This window comes from Brassica oleracea, chromosome C9 (genome assembly GCF_000695525.1).
Source record: "Brassica oleracea var. oleracea cultivar TO1000 chromosome C9, BOL, whole genome shotgun sequence".
Taxonomy (NCBI): domain Eukaryota; kingdom Viridiplantae; phylum Streptophyta; class Magnoliopsida; order Brassicales; family Brassicaceae; genus Brassica; species Brassica oleracea.
The window spans coordinates 28,299,783-28,314,020 of record NC_027756.1 but is presented as its reverse complement, the minus strand read 5'-3'; the positions used below and the strand labels follow the sequence as shown (position 1 = coordinate 28,314,020).

General features: G+C 35.2%; 1 protein-coding gene across 3 annotated transcripts; it reads right to left on the bottom strand.

Moving 5' to 3' along the window:
• On the bottom strand, positions 1-6,484 carry LOC106313552. Of its 3 annotated transcripts, XM_013751388.1 has the most exons (3): positions 5,396-6,477; positions 673-1,215; positions 1-329 (listed from the first exon to the last, which is right to left on the bottom strand). In XM_013751388.1, exons 1-3 carry the CDS (start codon positions 6,242-6,244, stop codon positions 225-227), a joined length of 1,497 nt encoding a protein of 498 aa, XP_013606842.1. In that variant the 5' UTR covers positions 6,245-6,477; the 3' UTR covers positions 1-224. The 3 variants fall into 3 exon arrangements, with proteins under 3 accessions (XP_013606842.1, XP_013606844.1, XP_013606843.1); XM_013751390.1 differs by lacking the exon at positions 673-1,215 and having other exon boundaries at positions 5,396-6,483; XM_013751389.1 differs by lacking the exons at positions 1-329; positions 673-1,215 and adding an exon at positions 1,665-1,804 and having other exon boundaries at positions 5,396-6,484.
• Positions 6,485-14,238: the final 7,754 nt, after the last annotated feature.

The following is a 14,238-nucleotide window of genomic DNA, read 5'->3' as shown; positions in this document are numbered from 1 at the left end:
TAAATCATATTATATATAATCCTTCATATAACTGCTGGGTAAATCATATTATATCTAAATCACTTACAACAATTCTTTTGTCATGGCTAAAGAAAGATGTAATAATAACAAGAAATTGTTATAGAGGTCTCTCTCATAAAAAGCAAAACTATAAGAGTGGAAAGCCTAACTAAAAGCCTCTGATTGTTTCTCTTCCAAATTTTATCTTATTAAAAAACTGGAATCTACTTGACTTCAGTAACTTCACCTGCTCTACATACACAAACATTGATCCATAATGTATTATTCCTCTTTGTTTGTAATACCCTGCAACAATTCCTTCTCGGTGACTGGAAAAGAAAAAAACACATTAACCACGACGCGTTAGCATATTAATTCAAATAAATTATACTCTCTCCGTTTTTAAATGTAGGTAGTTTTAGCAAAAAAGAATTTGTTTCACAATATAAGTAGTTTACATATTTCAATGCATTTTTTTCATTTATTGGATATTGTGTAACCAATAAAATAATGTCAAACTTTTTATAATTGGTTGAATTAATTGATTAAATGATATATTTTTTTAAATAACAACTTTCTAAATATTTGTGCTTTTAGGTAAAACTACTTATAATTAAATACAGAGGGAGTAAGGTTTAGCATGTTAAAGAAGATAATTCACCATTTACTTACCCTGTCCCATAGGTGAGGGTCCGGTCTTTTGTAGACTACTATAGTGTTGATCCCCCCCGGGTTAGTCATCTCCCACCGACAAGCCGGATGCGGAACCCTATGCCTCGTGTATTCACTAACCGTAGTGTTCAATTGCTTGTCAAATTTCGCACCCGACATGTAGAAAACGAACGGTTTTTGGCATGGATTGCGACTCACTGGCCTTGTATTGAATGCATAGGCGGTGTAATCTGCTTTTTTGTACCAATTCAAGAAAGTTCTAGAAGGCATTTCCATTTCTCGCGGAGAGAACGATCCGCGAAACACCTGGATCGCGTATCCCCATGACACTGAAACCGTCCAGCTCTTGTACTTGTCGTAGCATATTGATTGCTGGAGTAGTCCGGCCGAGTCGAGCTTCATCGGTGTGGTTAGTTTCTTGATGGAACGAACGCGGGTCATGTTTGGGAAGATGGGTTCCACCACGTCGAGATGGTGCATTGATACGAACGGCGTTACCGGGTGGGCAGCGAGGAGGCCGAATAAGTTTCCATAAACGTCGTACTGCAACAAGCAAATACATTATTCCATCAACGTTACAAAAGGTAAATAGGAACTGTAGCTTTCACGCGCTTCATCGCGCGTAGATCAAAAGAGTTACAGTATTGAAGACATCTAATGATGAACTGACAAACGCGTCGTATTCCAACATCTAGGAATCTAATTAGAGAAATTCCCAGAATAGCCCTAAAATTTTTTCCGTCACAAATATAGTTTCTAAAGATCAAAATGACCAACATATTTTATTAAAAAATGTGTTTTTGGGTTTAGGATTTATGATTTATAGTTTAAAGTTTAGACGTAGAATTTTAAAGATATGATTTCAAATTTTAAAAATTAAAAAAATATTAAAATTTTCAAAATAAAAAAAAAATCATTTTTTTTTGACAAAATTGAATTTATTGCGATGTCCAAGCTTCGAGGCTTGAAACAAAGTTCAAACAGAGTACAAACCAAAGTAGCACCAAAACCAACATTAGTAGGTGCTAAATAAAAAGAGAACCTTCGGAAGAAGGATAACAATGAAACTAAAGAAAAGAAACTCCAGAGCCTGATCCTGAGATGGTGGAATTTCAACTTGCAGCATTGAATTCTATTTTTATAACAAAAACTTAAAAATGTCTATCTGAGAGAATAGTCCATCTAACAATAGGCAAAGACTAGTCATGCTATATAAATTGCTGTAATTTAATATCTTTAAAGTAAGAAAAATTTTCTAGGATAGACCTAAAAAATTCTCTAGGATAGATCTAAATTTTTTTTGTCACAAATATAGACTTTAAAAATAAAAATGACCAAAATAGATTTAATTGTTTTATCAAAAAAAAAAAAAACTTATACCCCTAAGGTTAATTAATCTAGACATTAAGGTTTAGAGTTAAATGGATGAAGTTTAAGGTTTAGGGTTTGGAATTTAGGATTTAGAATTTAAGATTTAAAGTTTAGAATTGAGAAGTGAAGTTTTGGAATAGAATTTCAAATTTTAAAAGTTAAAAATTAGAATTTTTAAAATTAGAAATGCTATGTTGGTCTTTTTAGTTTTTAAAGTCTATTTCTGTGACAAAAACTTAAAAATGTATATTTGAGAAAATTGCTCTTAAAATAAACTAATGATAATCAACCAAAAAGTATACTTTTCCATTTTATTCTAATTGTTATTAAATTTCATCTTTTACACTTAATTAATATATTATTTTATTTTATTATATTATTTAATAAAGTAAAATTAGAAAAACTAGCAATAAATGCATTGAAAATTTATGACGCTTTAAATGAAACAATTTTAGACACTATAGAAAATACAACAATTCACGCTAGGCTTGGGCGTTCGGAGGCTCCGTCGATTTCGGTTTGGTTGATTCAGATTTTCGGTGTTATGCTTATAAGTCCCGTTCAGATTTTTATTAATTATGAGGCCGGGTTCGGTTCGAATTGTAACTAATATTTGAAATCGTCTAAAACTATATATTTTAAACTTCAAAAATTGACATTTTTTAAAAAAATATATAGAAATTATTCATAAGTCTAACTAAAAATTAGTTAAATTATCTAAATTAACTAAAAAGTATTCAAAATAAGAAATAAAACAAACTACAAAAATATTTTGAACACTCTAAAATATCTAAATCACCTTACAATATATAAAAACATTAACATATTTAACTAATTTCAGATATCGTTCGGATCCTAGTTTAGATTTCGGTTCGGTTCGGATTATAACCAAACCCCAAAGTACTAAGCTCATAAATCTCGGTAGGATATCTTTGTATAACAGCTCGGATTCGTTTTCGATTTTTCTAGTTTGGATTTAGGTAGGTACTTCGGATTGAGATAAAAATGCTCAGGCCTAATTCACGCTGGGCCTGGGCACTTTACCCGATATCCGAAGCCGCATCCGAACCTGACCCAAAATACCCGAACCGAAATCCGAGCCGCAGTAGCAAAATACCCGAACGGATATTGAGTTGGGAGAGTTTGAATATCCGAACCCGAACGGATAATATCCGAAGATAACCGAACATATGTATAATTAATCTTATGTTTTTAGTTTACTTTTCTCATTGTATTCAAAATATTTATATTAATGCTACACATAGCTTAAGATTAGATAAAATACATATAATTATGGATTGTTACTCACTTCAAAAACTTTTCAAGCTTTTTGTTTTGTGCATTAACAAAAATTGTATCCAAAATTTCAAAACAATAACCAAACTAGTGTGTTTTAAAATTTATATTCAAATCTATTAATCATTTAATTTATTAGCTACGCTTGGAAGTAGAAATTGTTTTGGTTTATTTACTTAATCTATGAACTTTATGAACTTGGATTACTGTTGTTTTGTTTTCGTTTTATGTGTTTAGACTATTTATATTATTAGGAATGATTTGAAGACATAAAAGAACATTCATTTCAACTTTTTTTATGTCTCGAGTTGCGGATATATATCCGAACCCGGTCCGAAATTAGAAAATACCCGAATGGGTTTTATACTCTTATACCAAAATACCCAAATATCCAAAATATCCGATCCGAACCTGAAGAGGTACCCCACCCCTAATTCACGCTTTGTAAAATGATGCTTTGTCATTTCCAATGGTGTAACTTCTGGTCGACTGTTTTAAAAATGGTTTTAGTAGCTAATTATTACTAGTAATCAGACACACTCCGATCTCCATAAATAAACTAATGAATGTCGGCTAAATACTTCATCCGGTCCCGAAATTAAGATTTTCTACAGTTTTCACGTTTATTAAAAATATAATAAATATTTATAATTTAGTTTAATATTTATTTTTCAATACATTTTTCAATAACTATCCACCAATAAAATTTAATCAATTCAAATATTCTTCAAAAGTATACAAAAATACCTTAAAAATATAGAAAATTTTATTTTGTGAAAAAAAAATAAACTCTAAAGGATCTTACTTTCGGGAATGGAGAGAGTAAGTAAAAAGCAAATAAACCTGAATGCAAATAAATTCACACAACCACCAAAGTTTGCTAAAACTGAAAGTACTTTGATTTGTTAAACTTTTTGGAACTTGTTTTTAAGCTCTAATCCAAACTTTTTTTTTCTATAATTCACACTAGGCCTGGGCATAAAATCCGGAACCCGAAATCCGAACTGAACCCGAACCAAAAAACCCGACCCGTTATCCGACCTGAAACGTAAAAATACCCGAACGGATTTTGTAGGGTGGTACAAAAAATATCCGAACCCGAAGTGTTATTAACCGAACCCGAACGGGTAACCCGAAAAATCCGAAATTAATAGTCAATATAAATATTTTGAAATATATACAACTATTCCAATTATTAAATTCAATATTTGTGATAATATTATATATAATAATAAATATTAAAATTCTAATAAATTCTTTAAATACACAATTAGTTATAAATAAGTATTTTATAATTTGCTCATTGAAATAAAAGTCTACTCTCTATAAGACAATACATATTGTTTACAAATGATGTTTGTTTTCATGCTTGATTTAACATTTTATTGTTATTTTATCAATTTTATGTGTGATAGATTAATTTTTATGTTTTTCTTTATGTTTTACTTCAAAAATTTTGTTTTTTACTTTGGTTATATCCGAACCGAACCGATATAACCCGAATCCGTACGATATATGATTACTTTATGGGTTTTATGATGCAATACAATTTTGAACCGAACCCGAAGTGTTATTATCCGAACCCGACCCGTACTAATAAAATTTTAGTATGCGACCTAGAATCGTAAACACGAAAAAACCAACCCGAATGCCAACGGGTATTCGAACGCCCATGCCTAATTCAGACTCACTCTAGAGTAACAATATTTTAGTGGAAATTATAAAGGAAAATGTAAGTTTGGATTGGAGATCGTTTAAGGCTTTAGATTTCTTTAACAAACCTTAAAAAGAGGTTTATCAGATCCATTGGCTCTAGTCTTTGAACCAATATACAAAATCAAACTCTTGGAACTACCCATGACACTAAGAAACGAAAACTGAAAGTTATCGACTTTAACCAAGCAAGACATCAAAATTCAGTTAAACTCAAGATCAATCAATTGACTATTTCAGTTGATTTTTTTTTTCATCTTTCTAAGGCAAACCGACTTGTGATCAACCAATATAAGCAACCACTTAAAAAAAGTTGCAGAGTTCTAGTTTGAAAGATTCTTACTTGATGAAAACCTTGCTCCTTGGTCAATGGAACTCCAAGCTCAGCCATACAAGCTTGTATACGATCATCGGAACCGTACAAAGCCGGATACCTCTGTATACACCGATCTTGAATCTTGCTCAAAGCCACAGCCAACGGATAGCTAATAGCGAAACCGCCTCCACCGTAAGCCATTCCATAAGAAAAGAAAATGTTCTGCAAATGAGATTCCGACAAGCTCCCAATGTAATACATCTGCCCGTGGTCGTACTTCCTCAGAACCCTAATCAGATTATCGGTGACGAAGACCGTGTCGTCATCGCCCATCACGAACCACCTCACGCTCTCCCTCGAATCAGAGTCAAGGTGCTTCAGCGTCTCGGAGACGATCCTCGAGAGCCGTATGGCCGATCTGCTTCCTTTCTTGTTGGCGTAAGGAAACGACGACGTGTCGCCCGAGATTCTAATCGGCGGGAGGTTTTCTTGATCTCCGGCGTCGGTTACCTCCTTGTCTAACCACACGTAGCCTCTCATCTTCTTGGGTTTGTACCAAATCTTGATATACTCTTTCCTCTTTTTCCACAGCTTCGACGACGCGGCGATACCGAACACCACGTGGTTTAGATCCGTCGCTTCGTGCTCCCCTGCAACCGCCTCAGCCGCAGACGCAGTCGTAGTCGCCTTTTTCTGTGGCCTTTGTTGGAGAATGGTCTCGGAGAAGGTAAGATATTGGCAAGCGCGTGAAGTGGAGACGATTTTGAGAGTGTAGATGATGTAAGTGACGGAGGTGAAGAGGATGAGCCAGATCATTAGTTTTCCACCCGGTCGGTACATGGATACACCCGACGAGTCTTTTTGGTTTCCTTTCATTCAATCTTTTTCTTGAAAAAGAATGACAAAAAGTCGAGAAACTATTGAGGAGAACGAACCGACAAAAGTGGGTTTTGGTTTTCTCCCTGTAATAAATTGTTTTAATGGAAATAAGATTTAGATACCATACGAGGAAAAGCTCAAGAAAAAAGTTTGTGAGTTTTTTTGGTGTCTCTCAAGGTAGAGAGAGAAAGAGTGCTGAGGTTGAGAGAATACAAGTAGAAACTCAAGAAACCAAAAGATGGAAATAAAAATAGATGATAAAGGTAAAAATGGGATTTGTTGTTGTTGTTATTATAAATAATTTTTTTTTTTTATTCTAACTTTTTTCTTTGGTGTTTCTGTTCTGTTAAAAACTTTTTGAAGGTGAAGAAGAAGAAGTAATGTTAAATGTTAAATGTTTGTGTAAAAATGGGAAAATTCAATGATTTACTATGTGCGAAGCGGTCAAATGTTAAGCTTCCGTCATGGATCACATTGGCCAGATCTACGTGTCACTTGTTGCTCTTGTCACGCAATTACTTCTTTTTTTTTAATACTGAGGATTTTTGTGTGAAAGACGAAATGAAAGAAAGTATTGTCCGTCCACTGTTAATGGACCATCTCTCGGTCTGTGAGTCCCATTCCATTCTAACGGTCGACTAATGTGTTAATTTTTCCAAAGCCTGAAAATTATTTTTACTGACCGACCCTGCAATCACCACGTGACTTTTCCCCGTGTTTTAGTCTCACTCACACAAAATCGCGAATCAACCTAATATGTTACCCATCCTTTTACCACTCCAATTCAAACACGCTTAACTCTGGAGTTTTAAACGGATGTGTGACAGACAAGTTAAATCAATTTTGGTGACATAGGTAGCCAAATCAATTCTCTTAAGTCTTTCTATTTATCACAACTCAGGATGTTACAATTCACCATCTCTCAAAGAACGCAACGTCTTCGTTGTGCCCCACGCCAGGTCTCAAGATGCTTCACAAATCAGAACCGAGATGGCTAACCAGCTCTGGTACCACTTGTAACGCTCTGACCGCCCACGACTAATGGGCCACCCACTCCTGCACTCTCTGCCCGTAGACCCCATCCCGTTCCAACGATCGGTGTGTTAATTTTTCTAAGATCCGAAAGTCATGTTTACTGAACTTGCAATCACCACATGATCTTTCCCCGTGCTTTGGCCTCACTCACACGGTATCGCGAATCACTTCTCGATAGGTCACCCGTCCTTCTACTACTCCCCCTCAAGCACGCTTAACTCTGGAGTTCTAAACGGAACTGTGATGGAAAAGGCAAGTCAACTTTGGTGATATAAATAGCTAAATCAATTCTCTTAAATCTTTTCATATACATGTTACAATAATATTAGTTAAAAAATAAATTAATTTTTGAATTGTTTTTAATGAATATAGATATGTAAAACAACTTTAAAATATAGAACTAACTATACACAAGATAAAAAAAAAACTGCAGATATTTTAATATATAAAAGAATGAAAATATATATTTACTATTTCACTGTTTAAAAAATATTAATTGGTTATAAAAAATATTTTAATGTATTAATATATGTAAAATATTAGATGATTGTTAATTACAGGCATGAATTTAGTAAACTAATTTACATAAAATGAAAATTAATTAATTAGAACATAAAAGCATTTATGTGTAATACTATATTTGTAGAGAATTGGTAATTTTTCTACTAGTATTATTGAATAAAAATTTTAGCGTTTTAAAGATAATAAAATTTTCATAATTCATCAAAGAGAAAAAAAAATTACCTTAATTTCCAATTTTTAATGCACGTTGATATATGAGAAACCTGAAAAATATATAGAAACAATTAATCACAAGATAAAAATATCATTTCAACATATTATAGAAAAAAACAAATTTGGGATAATTAATATATATAAAAACGGGAAAATTACAAAAACTTACTTCTTAGGGAGATTTTTAAATTGTGAATGTAAAAAAAAAATGAAAAAAGTTTTTAATTTATAGACGAAACTGTATTATTAGAAAGAAAAAAAGAAGCCCATGCATTGGCCCTCCTCTTACCTGCGGGACAAACCAAATTACACAGAAAAAGGTCATGCATACAGTTTTTATTTTTATTATTATTTATTTTTGGTTTTGCATTTTCAAAGTTGAATGGATACTATGCGTTTGAATGAGACACATGACAAATGCAGACCAAATGCAGTTTTTTATGCAGATTGTACTGTATTTTTTTTGCCATTCACCTTAAAATATGCAGAACAAAAATATATATTAAAATAACAAGTAAACTGCATACAGATCAATGTTAGTGATAAATTATTTGATCTGTACATAAGAAGGAAAAACGGCTGGACAATTGATGTGCATTTAATCTGCAAACTACTAATCTGTATTTATCCTGTTTGGTCAGCTTTTTATTTTTTATCAGCATTATTTGGATCTGCACTACGTTCAAAGCCTATTTGCAGTCCCCTCAGCATTCCAACTTATCCTGCATTTCTCCTGCAATAGTTCTGCCTCACATTCAAACCCTATATATTAACTTTTCTTTTCCAGAAGATACAACTAGGTATGGATTTTATCGTTATCCGTGTCAATTTGAAGTAAAAATGGATATCAAGCTTTGGGAACAGTTTATCCGGCTCCACCTCAACTAATATTTTTGCTTCTCCCATATTTGTTGGATCTAAAAGAAGTTTGTGAGTAAGCATTGGCTCTCCTAAACCTGATGCTATGTGGCTGATGCTTAGCCTAGAAAAACAAGAGTCTGGAATATTTTTAAGATTTACCCATACTCGTAAGGTAGAGATCTCGGGTACTTTAAGGAGTTGTCAAGAGTCCAAGGTGCCACAAAGAGTAGACAATCATCAACATGTCATACACCCCATTGAATAACCCATTTACGAGTATTTTCATGAGGGATATGAAAAAAAAACGACGAATCTCCTAACTTCTTGCAAGTGATCCTACATTCCCTACCCATAACCTATTCAATACTGCGTGTATAAGACCCCTAGGAGGACTTAAGCACCTATGAAACTGTCCAACAACGTATTCTTCATTGTTTTCTTGTCCTAATCTAAGTACCTTGGAGGGTATCGTCACTTGAAGCGTGCCATCTAGACGATAAGTTGGTTCAGTCGCACAAAAGAAGTTCTTAGAGGATTGTTCATATGAGCGGGCCATGGGAAACGAAGACTACCATCATTCTTAAGTGCCGGGGGTGGAATCATGATTGATTACAGGCAGTTGCGACTTCGCTTGCGCAGGGAACAACTTCTGCTCTTTCTTAGTCTTGGGACCATTAACGATTGACTCACCAATCTGCAATTTACAGCCTCTGAAACTCCGAGCCTTGGAGTTGCAGGTTCCGGAGGGGTTGGAGGAGGCGTGAAGTTAAGAGGTTTCAACCACGCGCCCAAGGATGGAACAAAAGTATTTTCCTCATCTTTGTCAAGCTCATAATCATCAAGATCGGAGCCTTTTGGTGGCTGAGAAACGTCAACAACAGTAGCAAAAACATCGACATCAGTGATAGCAGTGACAGTAGTAACCGCATCGACATTAGTGAAGGGAGATGAGGCGTGGACGGGAGTGAGGAAGGAGTCATGGATGGCAGCTACAGAGGAGTTTTGGACAGCAGCGGAGGAGGAGTCGTGGACAGTAGTCACAGAAGCAGGAGGAGCAATGCAAGGTGGTGGTGGTGGATCGAGAGCTTCACCATCACAGAGAGGGAGAATTGCCAAACCGGTTGAAGAGAATGCCATTCCTTGAGAACAGAGAGGGATCTTCAAGGAAACATTAGCTTCTTTATCCCACATCTCAGGAGAAGCTTCAATAACCCCGTTATATGATTAATTTCAAAATTAATTAATTTTAATGTAAAAAATAATAAATTACCTTTGTACCCTTAACCTTAATGCATCCATGTCTGGTGATATACAGTCGTATCAGTTTCATTTATGTTTTATCTTTTTCTTTTTCTCTTTCGTCCTCTCTCTCTGCAACTCCTTACCTTTTATTCTTCCTTGCTATCTCTCTCTCTCTATTGAAGGTGATAAACTATACCGGTAATGGAAACCATCATCACCAACTCCGCAGGTGGTGGAAACGACATGAGAAACCATTGAAGGCGATGGAGTGACATCAATGGCGATTTCTTCTCTTTCGCTCTTCAAATCTGTTTGAAACGGTGCGACTCAGCCTTATTTGATAAAGAATTCTGGTTTTTCTTCGATCTAGGTTTTTTTTTTTTTTTGGATGCTTTTGGATGTGGGAATGTTGAAGAGAATTATGAGTTATCTTAGATAGGGTTTTTCTTGTTCTGGATCTTTCCGATTTAGAATTGTGTTAAAGAAGATTCTGCGTTGCTTTGATTTTAGGGGTTTTCTTGTTCGTCATCTTCAGATCTGGATTTAGTATAACTCAGCATTATTAACTAAGCCGAACTTGATACAAATAACTCAGTAGTACACAATATAACCAGTAGAACTCAGTCGAACTCGGTATAACTAATTCAGTAGTACTCAGTATTACGCAGTAGAACTAGGTATAACTTAGTAGAACTCGATATACCTACGCTCAGTAGTACTCAATAACACTCTGTATAACTAGTATAAAACTCAGTACAACTAAGTATAACTAACTCACGAAGTATAGTTCAGTACAACTAAGTAAAACTACGATCAGTTGTACATCGATAATTAAAATTTCAAATTTTAAAAAATTTGAAAAATTTGAAATCTGAAAAATTAAAAATATTCGGATTTTTAATAAAAAAAATAATTTAAAAAAAAAACACAAAAGGGTAAAATCAGATATTAAATTTTCATTAAAGAGGAGGGGCATAGGCGATTAGAGAGAGAATAGAGGATTGTTTCTTGAGATGTGGGGGCAGTGAAAATATTGATCCTTCCCGATTTGATGCTGAGCATTTAGGGTTACGCAGTCGCCTCGAGTTCAATTTGGGAGAAGCGCGTGCATGCACGCACTTGTTTGAGTATATGAATCTTATTTTCTTTTTTACCTCTTTCTGAAGAAGTTCTCTTCCAAAAATTATGCTTATCCAAGCATATGATGGACGTTCTCCCATTTGCGTGTCTAGAAATCATATGTAATGAAGTGCCTTCTTTCTAGATCTCTTAAGAGTAAGTAAATCAGCAATGAGTTTCCTATCCTTTTTGGCGAACAACACCTGATTAAAAGTCTCGAGACATCCTATACCCCTAATTTTTTTGAACAGATTTTCTTTCATGAGAGCGAATGTATCTTTTAACACCAAAAAAATCTTCCATGGCACTAGATAAGTTAGTGCAAATCGCCTGCCGAGTCTGGATAAAAAACATTGTAAATTCAGGAAGTGTGTTTGCTATTGCCTTTTAGTAACATCTCCTTTCTTCCTAGAAATAGTTTACGAAGATAACACCTTGTCAATTGAGTTATATCTCGATCCTTTATATACCTCATGAACTCTACTTTACTGCTATTAAAAACATTTCGGAAGGCCCATTATTTATTCGCAAATCTTGAAGATACCTAATGTTTGTTGGAAGTAAATTTGATGTTAACTTGGAGTCCAAGAAATACTAATCCGACTTGAGTTAGGATTTGGAAAATAGGAAATATGTTTTGTTAAGTGAGATTAGGAGTTATTAAGATCTATATAAGGAGTTATCAAATTGTGATATCACTTATGAGTTTGTGAGAGCTTAAGTTTTTGAGAAAATTTTCTTAAGCTAATAATAAGAGTTGAGTTATTCTTATTGATCTTTGAGTTCATACCTTGATATTGAGATAATATTTGGTATCAGAGCCAAACATGAATGATCTTGTGTCGACCACGGTGCAAACACGACGGGAAGAATGAAGAATAGTGGAACCTCTTCCATCAACTGTTCGATGCTCACATCAACGAACTACACGGTTTGGGCAATCCGAATGAAGATTCTACTTAAGGTTCATAAAGCATGGGAAGTAATTGAAACCGGAACAGAATGATATGGCTATAGCTTTGATCTTACAATCGATACCAGAAGCACTTGTCCTTCAAGTTGGAGATATTGACAATGCTAGAAAAGTATGGGAAGCTATCAAATCACTCCACATGGGGGCAGATAGGGTAAAATAAGTGTGATTGCAGACGCTCATGGCAGAGTTCGAACGCCTTAAGATGAAGGATACGGACACATCGATAGCTTCATTGGAAAGTTATCGGAGATTTTATCTAAATCCACATCTCTAGGCGAGAATATTAACGAGATAAATATGGTAAATAAATTCTTACACAGCTTACCTCGCAAGAAATATATACATATAGTTTCTTCATTGGAACAAGTCTAAGACCTTAAGACAACAAGCTTCGAATATATCATAGGGCGTTTAAAAGCCTATGAAGAAAGGGTTCGAGAAGAAGAAGAAGACGGAAGCCAGGAGAACCAAATTAAGTTGATGTACTCCAACTCAGAAGCTCAAGATTTGCAAGGAGACCGAGAAAACAATGGAGATTATAAGAATAGAGGGCGAGGTGGACAGTTTTATGGAAGAGGATGAAGTAGAGGAAGATCATACCGCGAGTTTGATATGTCTAAAATCACTTGTTTTAGGTGTGACAAGAATGGTCACTTTGCAACAAGCTGCCAGATCGAATACTAAAGCTACATGACGCATATGAGAACAAAGAAGAAGATACAGAAGAAGCGGATACACTAATGATGCATGAAGTTGTTTATCTTAATGAGAAGACCGTAAACCGAAGGAGTTAGAGTCAGGAATGGATGGATGGTGACAAGATATGGTAACTAGACAACGGTGCTAGTAATCACATGACTGGAAATAGATCATACTTCAAAGAGCTCAATGAGACCATTACAGGAAAGGTACGATTCGGTGATGATTCACGGATTGATATCAAAGGTAAAGGCTCCATTCTATTTGTCAGTCAAGATGGGGAAAAGAAGATTCTCGCGGAAGTTTTCTACATTCCTGACTTGAGAAGCAACATTATTAGTCTTGGACAAGCTACAGAGGCCGGGTGTGATGTAAGGATGAGAGGAGATTATCTTAGACTTCATGATACTGAAGGAAGGCTGATCGTAAACGCAAGAAGATCCAAGAATCGACTCTATAAGGTGCTCATGGAGATAGTCGAGACAAAGTGTTTACAATCTGTAGTTTAAACCGACTCAGCAAAGTGGCATGCAAGGCTCGGTCATATTGGTATTGACACAATGAAGACTATGATACACAAGGAACTCCTCTTAGGGTTACCTATGATCAACGTCGAGAAGATCATATGTGAATCGTGCTTACGTGGGAAGCAAGCAAGACACTCGTTCCTGCAGTCAACGTCTTATAGAGCCGAAGAAGTGTTAGAACTCATTCATGGAGACTTATGTGGACCTATCACACCATCAACCCCAGGAAGAAACAAGTATATCTTTGCTCTCATCGACAATCATTCCCGATACATGTGGATCATCCTACTGAAAGAGAAAGGAGAAGCTTTCGAAAGATTTAAGAAATTCAAGGCAATTGTAGAGCAAGAGACAAGGAGAACTATCAAAACGCTTCAAACCGACAGAGATGGAGAATTCACATCATTGGGAGTTCAAAGAATTCTGTGAGAAAGCTGGAATTCAAAGACATTTAACATCCCCAAACACACCGCAGCAAAACATAGTAGTTGAAAGAAGAAACTGAACCTTACTCGAGATGACTAGATGTATTCTAAAGTATATGAATACATGATCCCAAAGTGAAATGGTTTTGATTCCACCCATTACGGTTATTAAGGGTTCAACTGCAAATCAGGAGGGTGTTGGGGTCAAAAACGGTGACGACGAAGTTAACGTCCAAATCCCCGAAGAAGAAAAACGTAGAAAAATTCTTCGACAAATATATTTTCGAAATAGATTTGTCTTTACGAAAAACTTTTGCGGAAGAAACGCGAATCATCGGACAAGAGCTCGAGAAGGATCGTTACGCAGCGACC

Bases quoted from the DNA above. Each gene is read 5' to 3' on its own strand.
- LOC106313552 (XM_013751388.1), bottom strand. From the start codon at position 6,244: ATGAAAGGAAACCAAAAAGACTCGTCGGGTGTATCCATGTACCGACCG. The intron at 1,216-5,395 runs GTAAGAATCTTT...TGCTTGTTGCAG, and splicing joins AGGAGCAAGGTTTTCATCAA to TACGACGTTTATGGAAACTT. The intron at 330-672 runs GTAAGTAAATGG...TTTCTTTTCCAG, and splicing joins ACCCTCACCTATGGGACAGG to TCACCGAGAAGGAATTGTTG.